Source organism: Gopherus flavomarginatus, chromosome 11 (genome assembly GCF_025201925.1).
Source record: "Gopherus flavomarginatus isolate rGopFla2 chromosome 11, rGopFla2.mat.asm, whole genome shotgun sequence".
Classification (NCBI taxonomy): domain Eukaryota; kingdom Metazoa; phylum Chordata; order Testudines; family Testudinidae; genus Gopherus; species Gopherus flavomarginatus.
In genome coordinates, this window is record NC_066627.1 from 37,574,251 (window position 1) to 37,596,371 (window position 22,121).

General features: G+C 43.1%; 1 protein-coding gene across 7 annotated transcripts in view; it reads right to left on the reverse strand.

Annotated features, from left to right (window-relative positions):
- The window catches only part of NFATC2 (nuclear factor of activated T cells 2), a 117,661-nt gene that overhangs the window by 71,318 nt on the left and 24,222 nt on the right, over positions 1-22,121 (reverse strand). For all 7 annotated transcript variants that reach the window (XM_050918112.1, XM_050918109.1, XM_050918108.1 and 4 more), the window contains exons 4-5: positions 13,598-13,800; positions 11,603-11,775 (exon numbers count right to left, since the gene is read on the reverse strand). In XM_050918112.1, coding sequence (XP_050774069.1) covers positions 11,603-11,775; positions 13,598-13,800 — 376 coding nt within the window. The remainder of the gene's footprint in view (positions 1-11,602; positions 11,776-13,597; positions 13,801-22,121) is intronic.

Genomic DNA, 22,121 nt, shown 5'->3' on the forward strand with positions numbered 1-22,121 from the left:
GTATTCAAAATCCACACTTGATTTGCCCGTGCAGGTTCAGCAACTGTGTGGCCAAATCTGGCAACTGCATACACAAATCGGCAATTACAGTCATTTGCACACAGTCACCAATGTGCACACGCAGCAATCATAACTACATGTATAAATTAGGCCCCCAGTTGCAAGTGAATTTTGTGCTTGCAACTGCACCTGTTGTTCCTCTGAAAATTGTGCTTATATATTGGGATCATTTTGCCTGTAATTGAAAGACTGCCATTTCTGGGGGTGGAATAGTGACTATGCCCCCCCCCTCGAACCGCAAAATACTAGATGACAGTTTAGGACAGTGAAACATTCCATAGCTAATTAAAATGTCAGGATCGGAGGATTAAAAATATCAGTACTAAGAGTTTCAATCACAGGGTCTAGTTTTTCTCCTTGAGGCAGGCATAAGGTTAATGGGAGCAGTAGGGGAAGAGGTGAGGTCATGGTGCATAACATGGTTTATTCAGATGACATTTACCTGTATGCATCCAGCTGCCATTAAGTTGTTTGCAAATTGAATATTTTATTATTAATTATTATTATTTACTATTTTTTGATGTATTATTTTCTCCCTGAGCCACAACTGTAATGGAACTGGCAAAGAAATTAGGCTCTTAGCATATGCCATGTTTTCACTTGTAAGAGGACAGAAGATTCACTGGTGTGTTGCTTCCATAGGATTATTGTGTTCCATTGCAAAGAATATTAATCACCAGTAAATCCCCTTCCACTAAGGCTCATGATGGATGACCTGTATGCGATAATTTCACATTATTTCTTCTTCTCCCCCAGGGGTCGACACTTCATAAAGTGACCTCCAGCTACTGTAGTTTATAAGCTTGAATAAATAAAACGCTGTTGATTTAACCAGTTGGGATGTTTACTTTCAATAGCAACTGTTACTGACATAAGGCAGCAAAGCAAATGTTAAAGAAATACTCGCACTTGGCCTGCAGCAGCGTGTCAACCTATTAAACTGTGCATTATTTTTCTATTTTATTTGACTGTCTGCAAATCAAGATGTCATGGATCCTCAGTGCCAAGAAATTCAATATGCCTAGTGACATGAGAGAAAAAGAGAACTGCTCTCGGGGATGGGGGGGGGACCTGTGCTGTGCCTCTGCAAGCCCCAGGCTCACAAAAAGGGAGGAGGATAGGAAAGGGGGAAGCAAATTGCTCCATGTGCCACGCTTCAGACGTGCAGAGCACACGCCAGGCAGACTGTGTTCTGACAGGAAGGGAGGTGGCTCCTACATCTTTCTGGTGGTGCAGAATGCTTTTCTCATTTATATTCATACAGCCCAAAGCCAGAAGGGGCCACTGGGATCATGTAGTCTGACCTCCTGCATAACACAGGCCAGAGAACTGCCCCCAAACAATTCCTAGAGCAGATTTTTTTTTAAAAGCATCCAACCTTGATGCCAGCTAATGAGGAAGAGGGTGAGTCCACACCTTCCCTAGCACTTTGGGATGGCTAGCAATGCCATAAGGATTTATGCTGCACTTAGGGTGCCTGTGGATTGGGATTGTGGCTGACCTCTGTGCAGGTGTGCATGGGTGTGGGAAAGCTCCTTGCACCTGCTCACTTTCCCCTTCCTCCTCTGTCCAGCTGCAGAGAGACAACTATCATCTGCTCCTCACAAGTTCCCTGCAGAAAAGCTGATGGTTCTTTGTATGAAGAAGTTGGAAGACAGCAAGTGGCTCAGAGACCTCATTAGAGACAATCAGTCCTTGAGATAAGTACACTCTGGGCCCAATCCTGCCCCAAGGGAGTGTTGTTAATGGCTGCATAGCAGCCTGCGTTGGGTTCCAAGTGACAAACTCTAGTAATGCCCTTACAAGCATTATTTTAAATAATCACCGATCCTTCCAGCTTCACCTGACACCCCCCCCCCATCACTCCAAGAGATGCCGCTCTTCTCTTCCACTTTCACCCTGCAACGCCTCACTTTGGATAAGCAGATCTATTTCTGCTTCAGGGTCATGCATCCTCCATTGGCTGGGAGGGCTGCCAAGCACTACCTGTTTTCCCCGCATGCCGACGGGAGGATGACAATGACAGAGTGATTTTTGAGGTTCCAAAGTTTGTTTTAGTCCAATGCACAACAGAAACACTCCGATGTTTTCACAAAAACGTAATTGTGTCAATTTGGGGAAAGCAAGATGTGCGGGGGAGGGTGGTTTGGGGGCTAGGGCACTGGCCTGGGAGACCCAGAGAGTGTGAGGGTCTCGCTCTCTCTCTCTAACCTTCCCAAGGAAAACTTCATTTAAACCAATATGTCTTGGGGAGACATTTCCACTTTGGTGAAACAACATAATTTTGTGAACTTTCATTTAGCCAAAGATGTTCTGACCAGCTCTCGTACTGACTCATTCTGTGACTAAACTTGATTGAGTCTAACACTCGCCTGAGTCTCCAGAGAGGAACTTCCTAGGCATTCCTTATGTGTGTGTGCACAGTGCGTGTGAAAGGAGCAGTGGAGTAGAATGGGAGATGTGAAGGAAATCACTAAATTGAGCTGCCTCTTGGGAGACGTAGACTTATGGGCTTGCCATGGGCAGCACCAATCCAGCCATCACATAAGGGATAGACACTCTGCTATGTACACAGACATGGCTGGATCCTGTCCCCTTTTCTCCCTGGGCGAGAGCATTTTCAAAAATTAAATAAGCAGGATTAACATATATATGCTACCTTCACTGCGCTCGCCAAATGCTTATACATCATCAGGAATTACTCACATTGATAGGAATGTTAAAAGGTAGGATTTGATCCAAAGTCCATTGAAATCAAGAAAGGGCTCCCATTGGCTTTGTTTGTCTCTGGATGAGGGGCTTACTTCTATTCTACACTGGCTCTTATGTTGCCCTCATCACTGTATTATCTCGGCATCTTAATCTCTGGGGCCTGTTCCAGTCTAGCTGCAATAATTCCTCCAAGAGCTTATCCTGACCTCCAAGAACACATATGGAGAAAGAGTCCAAAGAACAGCTACCAGGACTCAGTTACATACCCGGACTTCAAACTTCTGCAGGTTGTTTGGTCCCAGAGTTTTGGTTTGACCTATTATCATGAGGTCAGCTGCAAGATTCTGATCTGGTGCTGGGTTTGTATTTTGATCCCTCTCAAACTCAAAGGTCAGTGGTTTTTCAAATCAAGGTTGTCGGCTTGTGGCCATCCCTACCTGAAAGTTGAAAGGAATAGAGGCAGGCTGTCTAATGAGGAAAGTCTGAAATCATGATCTATGCATGACTCAGATGAAAGACAATAGATATGTGCTAGGATAGTACTGGAAAGGAATGGCTGAACCTTACAAGATTTAGAATAGAGGCTTAGTATGTAAAACCAAAACCACCTGGAAGCTAAACGTGCAAAAGCTTTAGATAAACAGTTCAGAAGCGCAAACGAAGTTTGGCTTGGAACTGAGTTTTGGATGAAGGTTCAGGTGTTCACTCCTACTTTACCTGACCTGGTTTGCCCAATCCATAGGCCTTTGCAGGGAACCAAAGAAGAGAGATTATTCGGACTGGTCAAAAGGGACAAGGAGGCAGCGATGAATGGAAGTAATGAGGAAATTGAAAACTGAAAGCGAGATGGTTATGGGGGAAAATTCCTGCCACAACTACAGCAAAGCGCTGGCACTGGCTCCAGAAGGAGCTTCACCAAAGCTCCATCACAAGTAGAGCTCACAAGAAAAATTGGACACTTGAGGAATTACAACCTGGATCCACATTGCAATTATCCCCCCATGCAAACTTCAGGCATCCCCTGGACATACCCACCCTTCCAAGTGTCTCAGCCAGCCCGAGATCACCTTAGCAGGCAGGCTTTCAATTAACTGATCCAAACAGGTTCCCCCGATTCCCAAGCCTCTTGACTCAGTCCAATGCCATATGGGGGAAAGGGAAGACAGGAACAGATGACTCAATTGATGCCTTCTGGTGCTAAAAATATCTGATCCTATAAAATTCAAACTAAAACCTGAGAGCAATAGGAAATGCTCAACAGAGGCATAATTTGCTATGAAGCAGCAGAACAATTCTTCCTTCTCTTCTTAAAGTGAAACGTAATGAGCCAAAGTAAATATCTCTTTCCTCCTGTCACACTGTGTTTGTTAACCACAAGCTGCTCGCCTGAGGCAGTGTAGAAGTTAGCAGAGCTCCTGAGCCCCATGCCTAGTTGAAGCACATATGTTCCTGAGGAGACTTCAATCCAACAATCAATCACAGAAGCACTCCAAGCCTTCTGGGATATATGCATGGGAAGACTGTAGGAGAAAAGGGACAAAGGCTGGAGGCAGTGCTTAATTTGTGCCAGGGCTTGCCAGTACTGAGCCCCAGCACCTCTAGGCTTGGCATTTCATAGCCCCGGGACCTGTGCCACATCAGTTCTGAAAATAAAAAATTTGTTTGGGCCCCAGCTCCTAATTGCTGGAGCCCCAGCATCTCTTTCATTACAAATTAAGCCCTGGCAGGAGGGAGATCTGGATTCTGGAATTTCCATGAAGAGACTAGGGGTGGGAGGTAATTTCAATAGAAGGGGTGGGATATTCTGTTTCCAGATAAGAGTGAAGGGTAGTGAATGGCCTATGTGAAAACTGCACCTTTCGTTAAATCAAATCAATCAATCAATAAAATGACTGTTTCTGGACCTCAGGGTTGCAGAGAAAAGCTTGAAAATATGACCTAAGTACACCAAAAACGCGAAAAAGAAGAAGTCAAAGAAAGAGAATCTAACACTGATCTAAAAACAAATCAAACTTTGGGGCCTCGCTGTGTTCAGTGCTTGGGGTTGGCAATGCTGCCCTGTGTCCCACACTATTAGCCTGCGCAAGGCTAAATGGTGCCATGCTAGAACTACCTTGGAAAATGCTAGGGAAGTGGGAGAGCAATGTGGGATGAGAAGTTTAGAAAGCACTTGTTGCCAGCACAATTGAAGCAGCAGTTTGCACAGGGCCTTTCGAACAGAAACAATGCACAATAAATAGAGGGCTTGTTCATGCCCTCCCCTTGCACAGTACTGTTTAAATGAGACCCTTGGGGAGAAGGAGTAAACAGCATTTTGGCAACAAAGTGAGTTAAGAATGGTACTTTCTATACTGCAACCCCAACACGTGATTAATGACAGGAAAACCATGGCCTCGCTTCACTTCACTGCAGAGTAACTCTCTGGGTATGCACAGCATTTCCTTTTAATCCCTCATGGAGGGGAGCTGCTGAGATTAACCTTTGCTCAAAAGTTTATGGTCTGCATAATGCATTGGGTTGTTTGCTTACACTTGCCGTAGCATGGTGATGGCAGGCAGCAAACGGGAGTTTACTCTCACACCAGGACTTTCAGCCTGAAACTGCGGGTATGCCTTGTCCCACTGTCTGCAGCTCCCAGCTACCAGGCCGAATTCTGCCAGCACCCACCGGGGTAAATATGGAATTGCAATTGCCTAGATTTACACAAAATGATGTTGAAAGAGGCAAGCATTATCTCTGTCGCAATGAAATTTCCAATTCTAAATTTTGAAAAGGGAATTTTTTTAAAACAAATCCTATTATTTTTTAGCAAAAACCCTATAAAATTTCAAAGTATGTTTTTCTGATGCTAAATTGGACAATTTTCATGAAATAAAAAAAAAGTTAAGTTTTTCAAATTTAATTGGGAAAATTTGCAATCAACTTAGCACTCATGCTCCATTAAAGAGGCAAATTAAACAATCTACCAATTGTCATCAGATCATTTATTACTGCTTTTAAACTCTATTAACTGTCTCTATAAACTAAAGCCACTCTAGCCTGTCACTGTAGTCTGATCAGCTGGGATTCATAGCTGGGGAAAAGCAATAAATGATTTGCCAAGAAGAAGACCACATTTTTTCAAAAGACTAGCTCTTTCCATCACAGTTAATGTGCCATATATTATAAACTGAGAACATCTAAATTTATGGGAAAATCTACTAGAAGAAAAGAAAAATAAAGGAACCTTCCAGAGAAATTGATTAAAAGGAAACAAAATCTTTGATCAAATTTAGTGGAACAAAATTAGAAAATCGGAACCATCTAAATTCCTCAGATGGACACAGTATTAAAGGAAGAAGTTTTTTTTAAACAAGCAACCAACCAACCACCTTATAAGAACAGGTTTTCAGAAGTCTCTGTTATGTCAACTGCAACCATTGTAAAGAATTTATGAAGCTGGCATAACATCCGCAAACTTGGACTGCATAATAAAAGAGCTTCAAGATACTTCAGAAAAGACTAACAAGCATCTACTAGAACAGAAGCTGTGACATAGCTTGAATGGTATTCATGATTCTTGCATTCACTTCCCAAGAGGGATTTTGTGTTTGTTTGCAAGAACCTTTGAGAAAGCAAAATGCCAATATGTCTCAATGCCAGAAGCACTCATGGGGCTACCTGGAAATCCCTCCTTCTCTTCATAGAAGTTTGAGTCAAGGAGCAGAAACAAAACCATCTGACTCAGGTAGCCAATCACACACCAAGAGTAAACTTCAGCCAATAGTAAAAGATGCAGTGCAAGCAATGGGCTGAAGTAATTTCACAGAAAGGGTTTGAACAATTCTGTAACATTGGACAAGCTTCTAAAGATTCAAAACTGTTCATGGATGAGTCACAAAGAGGGAAAAAAAGAGGGAGGATAGATATATTTGCTGAATAAGCTTTTCATGATGGAGAGTTTGCCCAACTCTAATAGCAGCTATGTATCCAGAAACGCCATGCTGAACCTAATATAGAACCATATTTTGGCACTAAAGAAATTAGGGGTCCGATTTTCAGAACCAGAGACCGGATGGTTTCTTACGGATGAGCAGGCCTAGGTGAGTGAAAGCAGCCTTCCACCTTTGTACCCCTGCACAGCAACAGGACACAGTCACCGTCCAGGGCAACACTAAGACTGCATTTTCTGAGAGCCCCTGGGTTTAGGGTTGCCAGGCATCTAGTTTTCGACTGGAACACTGGGTCAAAAAGGGACCCTGGTGGCTCTAGTCAGCACTGCTGACCAGGCTGTTAAAAGTCCGGTTAGTGGCGCAGCAGGGGGCTGGGGCTAAGGCAAGCTCCCTGACTGCTCTGGCTCCGCATGGCTCCTGGAAGCAGTCACCTGGTTCCTGTGGCCCCGAGGCAGCCAGGGAGGCTCTGTGCGCTGCCCCCGCCTGAGTGCCATCTCTGCAGCTCCCATTGGCCAGGAACCACGACCAATGGGAGCTGCTGGGTGGCGCCTGCGGGCATGAGGGTAGCGTGCGGAGCCTCCCTAGCCATCCATGTGACTAGGGGAGACAGGGACCTGGGTGCCACTTCCTGGGAGCTGTGGTAATTGCTGCTGGAATCCCGCACATCTGCCTGCATCCCAAACCTCTGCCCCAGCACGGAGTCCCCTCCCACACCCAAACACCACACACCCCCCACATCAATCCCCCTGTCCCAGCCTTGAACCCCTTCCTGCACCCCAAACTCCTCAACTCTGGACCCACCACAGACCCCACACCCCCAGCCGGAGCCCTCACTCCCCCCCCCGCACCTGAACCCGTGCCCTAGACCAGTGACAGTGAATGAGGGTGGGGGAGAGTGAGCGATGGAGGGAGGGGGATGGAGTGAGTGGGGGGAGGGGCCTCAGAGAAGTGGCAGGGTAGGTGTGGGAAAGGGCTGCTCGGTTTTGTGCGGTTAGAAAGTTGGCAACCCTATGTGGGGTACAAGACACCCCTGTGCACCAGGAAGAGTATGTTGCACCTCCTGAAATGTTGTGGTTGCTGGCACACTCCCACTGTGTGTTCCACAGCCCACTGTGGTTGTTGGCTCTGCACTGCATGTATTACTCAGCTAGGCCCTAATTCAGCAAGATACTTAAGCATGAGCCTAACTTTAAGGACATTGTTTTATGTGCTTAAGTAACTTGTTAAATAACGTTAAATAAATCTGTGCATTACCATAATCATATATGCAATGCACAGGTGACTGACCAGTGTGTGCAGGCACTGGGATTGTGCACACACAATCACAATAACTGCATGGGCATATTGCCTGTGCAAATACGCTCACATGCAGAGAGGTTTGAGGGCTGGGGGAACAGGCCAGGTGAACACACTGCTATGTGAATACACTGGCTATAGATCTCTGCGGACATCTGATACAGACGTGGGGGCTAGTACAGCATCAGGGCTCCACAGCCTGTAGGGGAGGATTTCTACCAGCCCATGTAGTACCCCCACCAGTGCCAAGCCCACGAGGGAGTGGATTTAGCCACAAGCAAACATAAACGGTTGCTACAATTAACGGTGCAGTTTAAAATTCCTTTGCTTCATCGATTGCTTCAGAGTAAAAGCCACAGCCACAAAAGTCACTAGCTGCTCAATAATCTAGATGTCTAGATACAAGGTCCCTTCTGAGACATAATGGATCATTTAAACACTGCACAAGAAGATATCACTTCTTCATGTCCTTCCACACATCTGCCTTGGGAGAAACTTATCCTAATGATATTTTTGAAATCACTCCTGAATCTGAGGGCTGAATCTGACATAGGTGAGGTGGAATAAGACCTCTCCATGAAAGGAAGATACTTCTACAATTCACTGATTCACAATTCTTGCTTCATTGCGGTCGATGATCTGCTGACATCAATGGGAGTTCTTAAGCAGGCTCAGCCTCTGTTGAGGTGGACAGTCCAGCGTTCTGTCACAACTAGCAGAGCAAATGACCAGTTCACTTGAAGCTGCTACATAATCATGTTCCCCTTGGAGACATTTTAAACTGCTGCTGGATATGGTGGGTCTTATGGGAGGGTTTACCATGGACAAGGACTCCCAAGTGGCAAAAGGGAAAAAATAGCAGAATAGTGAAACCACATAAATACTAGATGTGGGGGTGGGGTAGGGATGAGGATCTGAACCAATAAGTATCCTGGATTGCGGCATCCATGGTGACGCTACACTTTGTGATTCTGACCATGTGATCTGAGCTAATCTGAGTCGAAGCTAGAAGGCGTGAGTCTGCCGGAACACAGCTTTCTCCTTTATTGTGTGCTTTTACCTGCTTTGCTAATGCTGCTGGTTTTCCCAGAACTAGGCTGAGGTTAGTAACTGGTGTTGCCATTTGTAAACATTGATAATTAAATATCGGACATTAGAAATAGAAAAGACGTATTACTCCTAATTATCTAGTCCATCCCATCAGGCCAATGCAAGATGGCTCCCTAAAATACATTACAGTGCTTTGTCCCAGCCAGCGTTAAGTTTCCCAAGTGAAGGGGCTTTCTCTTTTTTCCTTGGGGAAACAAATCCATTTTTCCCAACAGGTACTTTAGTTATTTATAATAGGAACCTAAATTTTCTTTGGCTCAATTTAATTCCAATAATCCGAGTAATAAGCCAACTGGGCCAACCTCTGTCTTCTTGAAGTTTACATCCTTCAAATATTTGTAAAAAATTATCATGTCACCAGAGTAAATGTGTAGCCAAGTTGAGCAGGCCAACATTTTCAAAATAGCACAGGTGCTATTGCAGCAATTCCACAGGCAAATTAAACATGCACATGCAAAATGGTGTATGCAAATAACCAGCTACCTGATTAACACCTACAGTCCTGTTGACTGTGTGCACAAATTCAATGACAGTTGTGGATGGTTTTAAAAAACTTCAGCCTGCATTCTTTTCTAAAGAAAGCATTGTTCTTTGGGCGGGAGCTGAGACACCCGAGTTCTTTTCTATGCTTAGACACTGACTCACTGTGTGACCTTGGGGCAAGTCACTTAACCACTTCGTGCTCATTTAAACCTCTCAATAAAGTGAGTATAAGACTTACCCTACCTAGCTCACAATGGTCCATTGAAGTTTAAATCATTTTGAAAATTTCTTTGATACCTGTGATCACTTTAATCTCTGATCTCTTCATATGAAAGTAACTAGGGAGATGTAAAGTTCCACTAACCTACCCTCTTCAACCAATCTTCCTTCCCCTTGCCCACTCTAGTCACTTTTGCTGCTTTTCTCCAAACCAGCTAACACTATGATTAAATTAATATTTGTAACACTTGATTTCTTATCACAAAACTGCTTCTCCTCCCCCACAACACTTACACTAATTGCTCTAAACAGAGCCTGCCTCTGAATTATAAAACACATGGTGGCCTCTTCAGTAACCTCCTTCACATGGCTTGTTACAAAACGGTCTTTGTTCCCGGGCATGAGTCATGCAGCGCAAGGAGTGAAAACTGTTCATAGTGTATTTGTGAAATCCCCAAACAATCGAGAAAGATCCCATTACCAACAAAAAGTATCACAGGATGCACACAGGCCAGATAAGTAGGTGGAGCCCTTCCAGAAATGACTCTGAGGATTACGTTTCAGAGTAGCAGCCGTGTTAGTCTGTATCCGCAAAAAGAACAGGAGTACTTGTGGCACCTTAGAGACTAACAAATTTATTTGAGCATAAGCTTTCATGGGCTACAGCCCACTTCAGGTGCACTTTATGAGAGACATTTTCATGGCCCACTGCCTATGGTTTCTTAAAGTCCAGGCCTGTCAGGTGCTGAGTGTCCTTAACTCCCATTAAAACCAGTGGGAGGTGTGGGCTTTTCAGCATCTTACAGGATCTAGTCCTTAAAGAATCAAATTCATACATTTTCCTCCATCTCTGTTACATTCTCCATCATGGGAATACCAGAAAACCAGGGGCTTCTCCTGTTTTGTTCTCGTGCACCTCTGCTGTGCCTCCAAGCTTTTAGATAAATTAAATAGCTATCGAAGATGAACCCAAGCTTCAAAATCCAGATCTCCATTGCACATACTCTCCTTCAACACCCCCCACCCCTCAAAAAAAACAAAAAACAAAACAAAACCCCCAAACCAACAGCTCAGGGATTTTCAGCTCTGCAGATTATAGTAATCCATAACCGAAATAGAGATTAACCACAAAGTTAGGATCCGATCTGGATTCTGATTCCAACCATCCCAATGTCTGTGAACATTTTGATGTAGAGTTTTCCTTCTGGCATCTTTGTACTAGATGCAAAAAATGTCTCTGGCGTACATTAGGTAGGTATGTTAAACACACACACACACATATAGCCACTACATGAGCACAGATGCAGAAAAGAGGATGACCTATCAGTCAGAAGGATCCAGCAACAAGGAGCTAACATTAGGCTGGATTTTCAAAAATGCCTGATGGGAATTAGGCACCTAAGCACTTTTGAAAATCCTACTATAAAGCCTTTCCTACTCCCAAAGTTAAGTGCTTCTGCCTGGGACACAAACCCTATAGCCAAATTCTGCCATACGCTGACATTTGGGGCCTGTGTACATCTCTAGATCCTGAAGCTGTAACTCTGCATGCCTGAACAATCCTTGCTCACTGATAAATCCTCGAACTTCAATGGAACTACATACATCAGTAAGGATAGCTTACATGGATGAGAACTGCGAGAACTCCTGATCTGGAGTCAACCAGTGAGAAAGGCAGAGCATCTGCACTTTGCCAAATGATGTGTACACTACGTGGGATGTGCTAATTTCCCTTTACTGCATTCTGGTTTATAAGGACAATGAAATGTGATGGGTAGTGGGCAACTTACAGCATTCGATGGGATTAGATGCCGTTTGCAAAGAGACTATTTTGCCACTGGATTCAAGGATGTGCACACGGAAGACAAGCCGCACCCTGGTGTTCTTCCTACCAATGTCCGTCTCCCCCTTCCGCAGTTCGATGTCCGCGTTCCTCAGCTTCAAAATCCCCGCACAGTCAATGCTGACAAACAAACAGAAGCCATGTTGGGTATGTGTATGTCAGTGTTTCTGCTCTCAAACATTTGAAAGACAAAAGAGGGCTAAACCATTTTGCCTCAATGATTTTGAAGAAGCAAAGATAAGAGAAGCCCTGAATTCTCTTTCCTTTTGTAATGTAGGTATTACAGTTAAAACGTCCGAGGGTTTTCAGCAACATGACTAGGCAGCTGTGCTTCTAATTTGGGACTGCTACGTGTGTGCGGATAGCTAGTTGCACACCTAAACTGTGCAGCAAGTGCAATGCTCAGATACTATGATGATTAAAAGGGTATCAGTACATAGATAAGAGTAGATAGGATGTGTATGTAATCATGGTAACTGCACAGTCAAATGAGACACACAATGCACGCACATTCTCCTGAAAATGTGTATGAACAAACTTAAAACTAAAATAAAATACATCATGTACTATAGGGGTTACAACATAGGACTGCGTGTCAGAATTCTAATTCCAGCTGCAATACTGGGCAACTTTGGCAAGTAATGTTCCTTCTGGGCACCATCTGTAAGATAGTGATCACTCTTCCCTGCACTACAGAATTGTTACCAGGCATTTGAGATCCTCAGACTGTACTACAAAGTGGTGCAGGAAGCATGGCTATTAAAAGGTATTTTAACCTCAGCTTTAAATACAGGTTTTATTCGTATAAAGTTAACATCAACAGTTTGGAGACTTGAACCAGAAATCTGTTTCCTACAAAAAATATTTGGCCATTACAGTAGTTTATGATTTTTTGCCATGCCTATTAGTTTATTATTGTAGGGTTGCTCATGAAGGAGTGGCAGTTTACCCTCATTTTGGTTGTAGGTTTGTTTAAAGCTTGGGGTGCTGGCTTTTATTTATTTATGTTGAGGTGGGAGGAGAGAAAGGGATGATGGAGCGTTTGTTTCGGAAAAAAACAGAAGAAGCATGTGGGTTTTTTTAAACGGTAAGATTTGAGCCTCTAGCAATTTTGCCCATATCCATTTAAAATGGTGGGCTAGTCCCTTTCTCTAAACCATCCTATAGCTGTTTGGAACATATTCAAGCTGAAAGTTAAGACTGGCTTTTCTATTTATATATTACAAATATAAGGGGAGGGAGCATGGCCTAGTAAATATAGCACTGGACTGAGGATTCAGGAGATCTGAGTTCTACTTTGGGCTCTGCTGCTGGGTGACCTTGAACAAGAGGCTTCACTCAGTTTTTCTACCTGAAAAGTGGGAATAATGAGACTGATCTCCTTTGTAAAGCACTTTGAGATTGACTGATGAAAAGTTCTATGTAACAGCTGGGTATTATTATTAGCACTGAACCTTTGAGATACATCAGCAAGGCTCTCTAGATTCTAAATCTACTCTTGCTACTCTCTTCAAAAAAGGGAGACATTGTGGATTGTAACATGGCTTGCCAAATTCTGAGTTCTCACCAGATGATGCACAGCTGATAAGATCTACCTGTGACCCCTAAACTACCCCACATATCATATGTCCCTCACTACGCTGCACAATATTTACACATTTCCTCTAGTTCATACAACTATTCATTGCTGCAGGGTTTCTCCCGTCCCTGAAACACCATCATAAATTCTCCAAGCCCAAGTCATTCACACTGAGAACATTTATGCCACTCTGGCATCATAAAAGGGGCCTTAAGTGGTATATGTTATATTCACACCTAAAAATCTAGAATCTATCCCAGCACAGGAAGTTGATTCATTTAAGTGATTTCTCTCCAAACAACACATACAAATTCTGCCTTATCTCACATAGTAATAAGAGATTTGCTGCAATAGCATCCTTACGTTGCTCTCATGTTGTTTTTGGGCTCCAGGGGGATCTCTAGAACTTTGGTGTTGCCTATGATTTTCTCATAGCTGGTGGTGGTAACAGTTTTGCCCGTAATGCGATGGACTTGATAGAAAGCATGAGGTTTAAGTATCCGTTCATCGGCTGTCCCAATGAAGATCTGAAGACCCAGGGGTTTGTTCTCCATGTAACCATGAAGCTGTCAAGAAATCAAATCTATTAGCACATGTTGTACTCCCAGTGCCGTCAGTCATGTAGACATTAAGACATATGCACAACACTAAAACCAGTTCATCTCAACTCGTGTAAATGGGATTTTTTTTTCCCCAGAAGCATCTTCTGGAGACCTTGTTATACATGGAATACATCTAAGAAAAGATTCATGAGTAATTATTCTTTGATTTTCAGTGGAGATAAGATACCATATTGCTTCAGTATTGGCTTTGATTGCAATCTTTAAAAAAATCTGGGAAGTAACAGTGGAAGCTCTTGGCTGCTTGATCCCATCAGCCATTTCTGAAGCAGCCAGACAGAAGGAGGGATACTGCTATTTTGCTCAGACTGGGTTTTGGAGCAAAGACCATCTTTTTGTTCTGTGTTTGTACAGCACCTAGCATGCTGGGGTCCTGGGTCATGACTTGGGCTCCTGGGTGCAACAGCAAGACAGATAATAAAATAATAACAATAATAATAAACGAATACAAGTTTTTTAAGTACATTTGTTAAGAGATAAGCAAATCAGAGCTAGAATTTCTCTCTCAGCCAGAGACCAGGGAATATATATCTTTGTTTATTAACTTCAAAAATTATTAATCAAACCATTTGAAATTTCTCACATCACTGAAAATTAAAAACAGACATATCTACCACATAGCAAGAGATTTAGCTGAAAGGGAACTTTATGGCCTGAGGCATGCTAAATTTGTTTTCAATTACTTTGTCCGCATACAAAACCTTGATGAAGCCATACAAAGCAAACAGCACTGGAAGATCAGAGAACAAAACCATTAAGCTAATAGAATTCATGGCCAAAATCTTTTTTCTTCTTTTCACCAGTCAGCAGGAGGTATCTTTGCACAGAGTGATTAATTCACCCCCCTTGGAAAGAGACCACATGCGGCATCAGTGCATTGCTGGCAACCTTCCCCCGGTATGGTAAATGTAAAGTAACACTCACAGTCCTCTGATACATTATGATTCACATAGCACATATTTGCCATGCATATGAGGACAGGATCCTTGTTCCAGAGATCTTACAACCTAAGGTCACAATCTTGCAACTTTTACTCACATGAATGGTCCCACTGAAGTCAATGAAACTTATGTTCCAGAGAGTAAGGATCACTTGTGTGAGTAAAAGAGTTACTGGATCAAGCCAAGACACAGTTCGGTGCAATACATTGACAACAGATGTAAGAAGGTCTATCAAGAAGATGTGAATAACAGTAGGGAGAAAAATTAGCATCGGGAAATAATTTTTACTTTGAGTAATGACCCATCCACTCCCAGTCTTTATTCAAGCCTAATTGAATGGTGTCCAGTTTGCAATTTTTCCCCTACTGTTATTCACACCTTCTTGTCAACTGTTGGAAATGGGCCATCCTGATTATCACTACAAAAGTTTTTTTCTCCTGCTGATAAATGGTTACTCTTGTTATAGTTGGTATGGCAACACCCATTTTTTCATGTTCTCTGTGTATATATATCTTCCTACTGTATTTTCCACTGCATGCATCCGATGAAGTGGGTTTTAGCCCACGAAAGCTTATGGTCAAATAAATGTGTTAGTCTCTAAGGTGCCACAAGTACTCCCGCTCTTTTTGCTGATACAGACTAACACAACTACCACTCTGAATCATCTCCCAAGGAAAAGGCATTGACCTAGCTTAATTTTTACTCTGGATTTCAGGATAGAGACTGAAAGCTGAGAATGATTTATGACTAGAAAACCCTGACAGGGGATATTTTGGAGGGTATTATAAGGTGAGCTATTCACAATAAAACTCCCCCAAACTATATACAGATTGGGCTGGACAAAAACCAACTCCTTTGAGTCACATTTGCCACAAGGGGAAAGAGAAGCCAGACATGATGTGTACCTTTCCATATGCTATTTTGGGATTTTAAGATCCTATTTCTTTTAGTTTAAAAGTTTTTTTTAAAAAACAACTTTGCTTTTGCATAAAACTCTTATAATATTAACATAGTCAGACATGGGCTGGTCTGTGACCTGAGGAAATGCAAGGCACTTTGGCAGATAAACAAATAACATCATTCAGAAAACAAGGAGACTTTTCTTGTTTGGTATGCTGCAGCAATTGGGTTTTATAAACCAAATGGAAATTTGTGGCATGATTTGACTCAATGCTTCATAAACAAAGTTCATTCATGTATTCTACATTGCATCTCTGTATCAATATCAGTAAAAATGATGTCTATGTTTAAGTGCATTATGATTTTTAGAATTGCACACCCATAATTTTAAATGCAAAAACTCGGTGCATTTGCACATACATTACCACTGTTGTGTGTACGGGTAGTAGAAGTCCAACAAGACATTTGGGAAACACAATTACCACACAAAATTGCAGCAACTGTGACCACAAATTAGGCAAGCAAATGAACATGAAATTTTGCTCGTGCTGTTCTAAACAAATGGACCAGTACATCCTATAAATGGATATAAACACAGATCCAAAATTCCCCAAACCTTTAAGAGGGAATTTGAAATTCAAATCGAGATCCAGATCTGCATTGGCCCTTGTCCCAATATTTGGCTGGACCAAAATCCCAGTTCTGAATACCCTTCAACTTTGGAGGGTCTGAAAACCCAACCTCATCTCTAAAGTGTAATGCAGTGCACTCCGAATAAAGCCCATCACTTGAGACTCAAGGGGTGAATCCTTTAACATTGCTCAGTTACTGCAACTGAAAACTACATGATAAATTTTTAGTGTACATCAGTGATAGAGTGGTAAGTTCCCTAGAGTGTTCCAAAGTGTGCTCACATATACATATTACATGTATTTGTGTCTATAGGGAATTTAGTTGGACTGTCTTTGAAATATATTTACTGATTTAAGTTTACATTGACCACCATACAGTTTATAAACAGCAGAGATTTACCCCCTCAAAGACCCCACTTGTATTATATTTGTATATTTTATATTTGTTGTGAGACATGAATTGTAGCCCCTTTGTACAAATGGGAAACCTGATGATTTAAGTGATTTGCTTAAGGTCACACAGTGAATTAGTAACAGAGGTGGGATAAGAAAATCAGGGGCTCCTAGCTCCCATGGCTATGCACAGTACAGTAGATCACACTAAAATAATTCTAAATGAATCTGGTATTCCAAGAATAAAGTTGTAACCATTTCTGACACCGTTCTGCTCTGCTGGCCTTGCACTATTTATATGTCAGTATTTGTTACTTGATGTTTTTGTCGTCTTTAATTTGTAGACTTTTGGGGCCAAATTTGTAGTGGGCTTCTGTTTGGGCACCTGCACATTAGAAAATTACACACCTGGCTGACTGCTGAGTGCAGGCAAATTGTGATGAGTTTTGCACTAAGAAAAATGGAGACACCTGCAAATCTTGTGGGCACCTTTTGGGAGGCCCAAAGAAAATCTGGCCCCATGTGATAGAAGCACAAGTTGCATGACAGAGTGAATGTTGTGGGGAATGTTTGTTTCCCCTTCATCCCAGCAGAGATTCTCCTAGTCCAAATTTGCAGGTCTTTCTCCCCTGTGGGGGGATAAAGCTGCATCTTTAAAGTTGATTACCTACATCTTCCTGTCTAGACAATGCAAGCCTCTGCCAGAAGGAAAGTATAAAATAAGTGAATGAATTCACTGAACCTAGTTATCAAAGATCTGCAACCTATCCTGAAAGATGATCCCTCTCACTCTCAGAGATCTTGGGAGACAGACTAGTCCTTGCTTACAGACAGCCTCCCAACCTGAAGGAAATACTCACCAGCAACCACACAACAAAAACAAAAAGAACAGGAATACTTGTGGCTCCTTAGAGACTAACAAATTTATTTGAGCATAAGCTTTCGTGGGCTACAGCCCACTTCATCAGATGCATAGAATGCAACATATAGTAAGAATATATATACACATACAGAACGTGAAAAGGTAGACATAGCCACATCAGTTCTAAGGGGCTAATTAATTAAGATGAGGAATTATCAGCAGGAGAAAAAATACTTTTGTAGTGATAATCAAGATGGCCCATCTATTTCCCCATGTTAAGTATCCTCACACCTCTTGTCAACTGTCTGAAATGGGCCATCTTGATTATCACTACAAAAGACTAACACCGCTGCTACTCTGAAACCTGCCAATTTTGTTTGCTTGAAACTAATCAGCTGTCTTGCTCATTTCAGTTCACCACAACCTGAGGACTGGTCCGTTAACTGTTGCATATTACTTGGCATCTCCCTATGGAAGTCATTTCAGCTTCCCTCTGAATGAGGATGCATGTGTGTGTGTGTGTGTGTGTGTGTGTGTGCGCTGGTGGTTCAGAGAGACATTCATCAGCCTCTGGTGAAAAATTGGGAAAACAGACCTGTGCTGGTTACATTCAATTAGAAGTAAATACAAAGCAGCGTGAGAAATCGCTTCCGCCTACTGCTTCCCTTTTCCTGCTGTACACGAAAAGATAAGAAAACACTTAGCAGCTCTCTCCTAAGTTTACAAGGAGTAGCATAGGATTTCAGCTTGCAGCTCCCGCTAGCTCAAATTGGATCTGCATGCCTGCTAAATTCCATACTCCCCTTTAGACATGGAGAGGGGTTTCCACGTGAAACCAATGGCTCTCAAAGTCTTTAACAATGAACTGTTTCCCCATCCAAATTCTTCATCTTCCCTGTGTCTATTAAAATGCTCAGCTACATGAAAAATAACATTAGGACACTACTGAGGAGACAGGGCGAAGATATACTTGTTTAGGTACCTCCTGCTTGCTTCACATTTTCCGTTTTGGCTGTTGAATTTATCTCCTGGGAGGAAGAATTTTACATTTGGTGTCTAATCACCTACTAATCATTCATTCTCTCAGACTGCAATGTTTCCAAGGAAGTCTGCAGCCCTTTATTCACAAATGTTCCAACCTGAACTGAAAGCCTCATTTTCTTGTCTCATGGAGACCAGGGTATCAGTAGCTGTCACTAAGCACGAAGGCCTCAGCCAGCCACTGGATCGTATAGCAGTCAGCATGCTTGTTTTAGTTAAAGCAATAAAGGGGAGACTTGTCACATGCTTTTGTTCAATGTAATGTAGTCAAGACATTCCGAGAGAACACAAGCCAGAGGAACTCTCTTCCCTAGTTCTTTTTACTACTTAACGAAGCAGCCTAAAAAGGCCTCAAATGATTATCATTTGAACATCTGATTCTGCTAAATGGTGACATTTTATTATGCTTATTTTTATGTGTTTTATTTTGAGGCAATTTTATTAACATTCCAGGGACCTAAATCTCATTTATGCTAATGTCTCTCTAATGAGATTCAGACCCCAAGTGTTTGGGCTTTCTGGTCCCTATAGAGACAGTACTGGGTTAAGCTAGAGCTTTGGCGAAGAGGAGGCAATAGAGAGTCGTGGTTAGAGCAAGTGATAGAGCGTGAGACCTATAGCTTCTATTCTTGACTCTTTTGGCGCTGACTTGCTCTAAGACCTTGGGCAAGGCCCTACGTCTTTCTGTGCCTCCCTTTCCTCTCCACTGTACAGATAAACTGTCTTGAGATAATGGTTCCAAGGTACTTCGACCACTTCTAAAGAAAGATGCTAGAGAAGCACAGTGTACGTTATTATTAACTACAGACCGAAATGTGGAGCCAGTGCACTTCTGTGTAGTTATATTTCACACCTACATGGGATCATTGGTACTGTTTAGGAGGGGAAAAAATGCTTTTTGCTGTTGCTAACAGGGCCGGCTCCAGGTGCCAGCGTTCCAAGCATGTGCTTGGGGCGGCAATTTTCAAGGGGCGGCATTCTGGCCCTTTTCAAGGGGTGGCATTTTGGCACACTGGTTTTTTTTTTTGCTTGGGGCAGCAAAAAGCCTGGAGCCAGCCCTGGTTGCTAGCATGTGATTCGCTCCTTTTTCAAGCACTGGTGAAGTGAAAACATAATATTCTCAAGCAGATTGTACAGTGTTTGGTTATCATTTCCGGAGTTTGACCAAACCAACCAAACAAATAACTGTAGGAGGTCGATCAACACGAATGAGTTTCTAAAGGGAAAGTTACTGAGGAATACACTCAAATGGAACAGGGCAATTGATTCCTATATAAAGCACCATATGTAGCAGCTGGTTATGGGTTTGCAGGTGTATTAGTAGGTGAGATATATGGGTATTGTTTTACTGGATAAGATTTATTATACTTGTGTGGAAATGTGAATCTACTTAATGTTAAGAAGGATAAACGGTATAATTTAAGGGATTCCATTTTCTGTTCATGTACATTAATGACAAAAATAAAAAGTTTAAACAACAACAAACACATCCTCTGTGTCTCAAGTAAAACACAAAGGATCTAATTCACCCTGGGTGCAACTCTAACTGGTTAAGCACAGGGTAAGCAATCGTGGGGAAAATTAACCCATGCTAGCCTAGTCTGCGATAGCATGACCACATCCCTGTGCCTGCTTCCACGCTTGTGCTGTATCTGGATATTTCAATCAGTAGAAAGAACAGGAGTACTTGTGGCACCTGAGAGACTAACAAATTTATTTGGGCATAAGCTTTTGTGGGTTACAGCTCAATAAATTTTCTACAAAATAAATTTGTTAGTCTCTCCGGTGCCACAAGTACTCCTGTTCTTTTTGCAGATACAGACTAATACGGCTACTACTCTGAAACCTGTCAATCAGTAGAGCATCCCAAGATTCATAGCCTGCAATTCAGCATGATGCCCTATGCTTTCATTCACAGGGTGGGGTGGGAAAACTTATCTGCGCAGTCTAGGGATTGTGGGAAGAAATGGACTACAGCCACAGAGTTCATTTATTGGCATGCCCTCTCCAAGGGTCTCCAGGGGGCTGTCTCAACTCTGGGCTGTCTCTCCTCTTTGTGATAACCCTAGGTGCCATCTTCAGGGATGGGATTACTCTCTCTGGTCTGTCTCTGTGTAAGCTGCAAATCAGACTCCCTTGCCTTAAGCAGGGGCGGCTCTAGACATTTTGCCGCCCCAAGCACGGAGGGTCCTCTGGTCCCACGGCTTCAGCAGACCTCCCGCAGGCACGCCTGCGGGAGGTTCGCCGAAGCCATGGGACCAGCGGACCCTCCGCAGGTAGGGAAGGTCCACTGAAGCCACGGGACCAGCGGACCCTCCGCAGGAAAGCCTCCGAAGGTACCCTGCCTGCCGCCCTAGCAGCGACCAGCAGAGCGCCCCCCACGGCTTGCGCTGCTGCCTGGAGCCGCCCCTGGCCTTAAGTATCCCCCAATAGCCTATGAAAAGAGTCTGCTATTATAGGGAATGGCTTCAGAACTGCCACACACATACCTTGGGCATTTCCCACCCTTGGATGGGAATCACGTTATGCAGGACTCTGTAGCTGCCTCAGTTTCCCCACTTTCAGCTGGGCTCAGCCACAGCAATACTGAGCTCTGCCTCAGTTTCCCCACTTTCAGCCGAGCTCTTGGCTGCAGCAACACTGAGCTGTGTGTGACGCTGGAGAAACTGCAAACAGGAAGCTGAGCAGAGGGGAGGAGGAAGCTGAGCAGAGGCAGAATGATAGCCCACTTCTGGTTGAGCAGGGGGCTATGGAAAGGAAGGGTAGGACTTTCACATCTCAATTGTTGTGTCCACCTGCAGTTTCATGTCTTCACTGCAATCACCTCAAGATAGTAATAAGCATAATAAGCATTATTAACAGCTACCACAGGGTCAGCCTTATAGCTCCAGAAATGGCGTTTGTCTTGCTGTGTAACACTGATGAAAGAGTGTGAATGCAAAGCCGGTTCAGGGGAAAACCCAGAGTTGAGCCTAAGTTAAGCCTTCAGTAAAGATAAGAAGGCACAGCGTGGGAACAGCCTCTTTGAGTGGCGGGGAAGTGAAGGAGAGTGAAGTGTTACCTGGTTAAATGTTTCTTTAGCACCTCACTACCACAGTCCACTGCAACACGCCTCTCAGACTTCCAGGTAGTCAGAAGTGACAATGATGTTTCAGGTTTCAAAGTGGCAGCCATGTTAGTCTGTATCAGAACAACAACGAGGAATCCTTGTGGCCCCTTAGAAACTAACAAATTTATTTGGGCATAAGCTTTCATGGACTCTAACCCACTTCATCAGATGCATGGACTGAAAAATACAGTAGACAGGTATAAATATACAGCACATGAAAAGGTAGCAGTGAGGGGTCAGTGCTAACGAGGCCAATTCAATTAGAGTGGATATGGCCCATTCCCAAGAGTTGACGAGAAGGGGTGAATATCAACAGATTCCTCTTTGTTAGGCTCTAAGGTGCCACAAGGACTCCTTGTTTTTTTTAAATGATGCTTCAGATTCCAAAT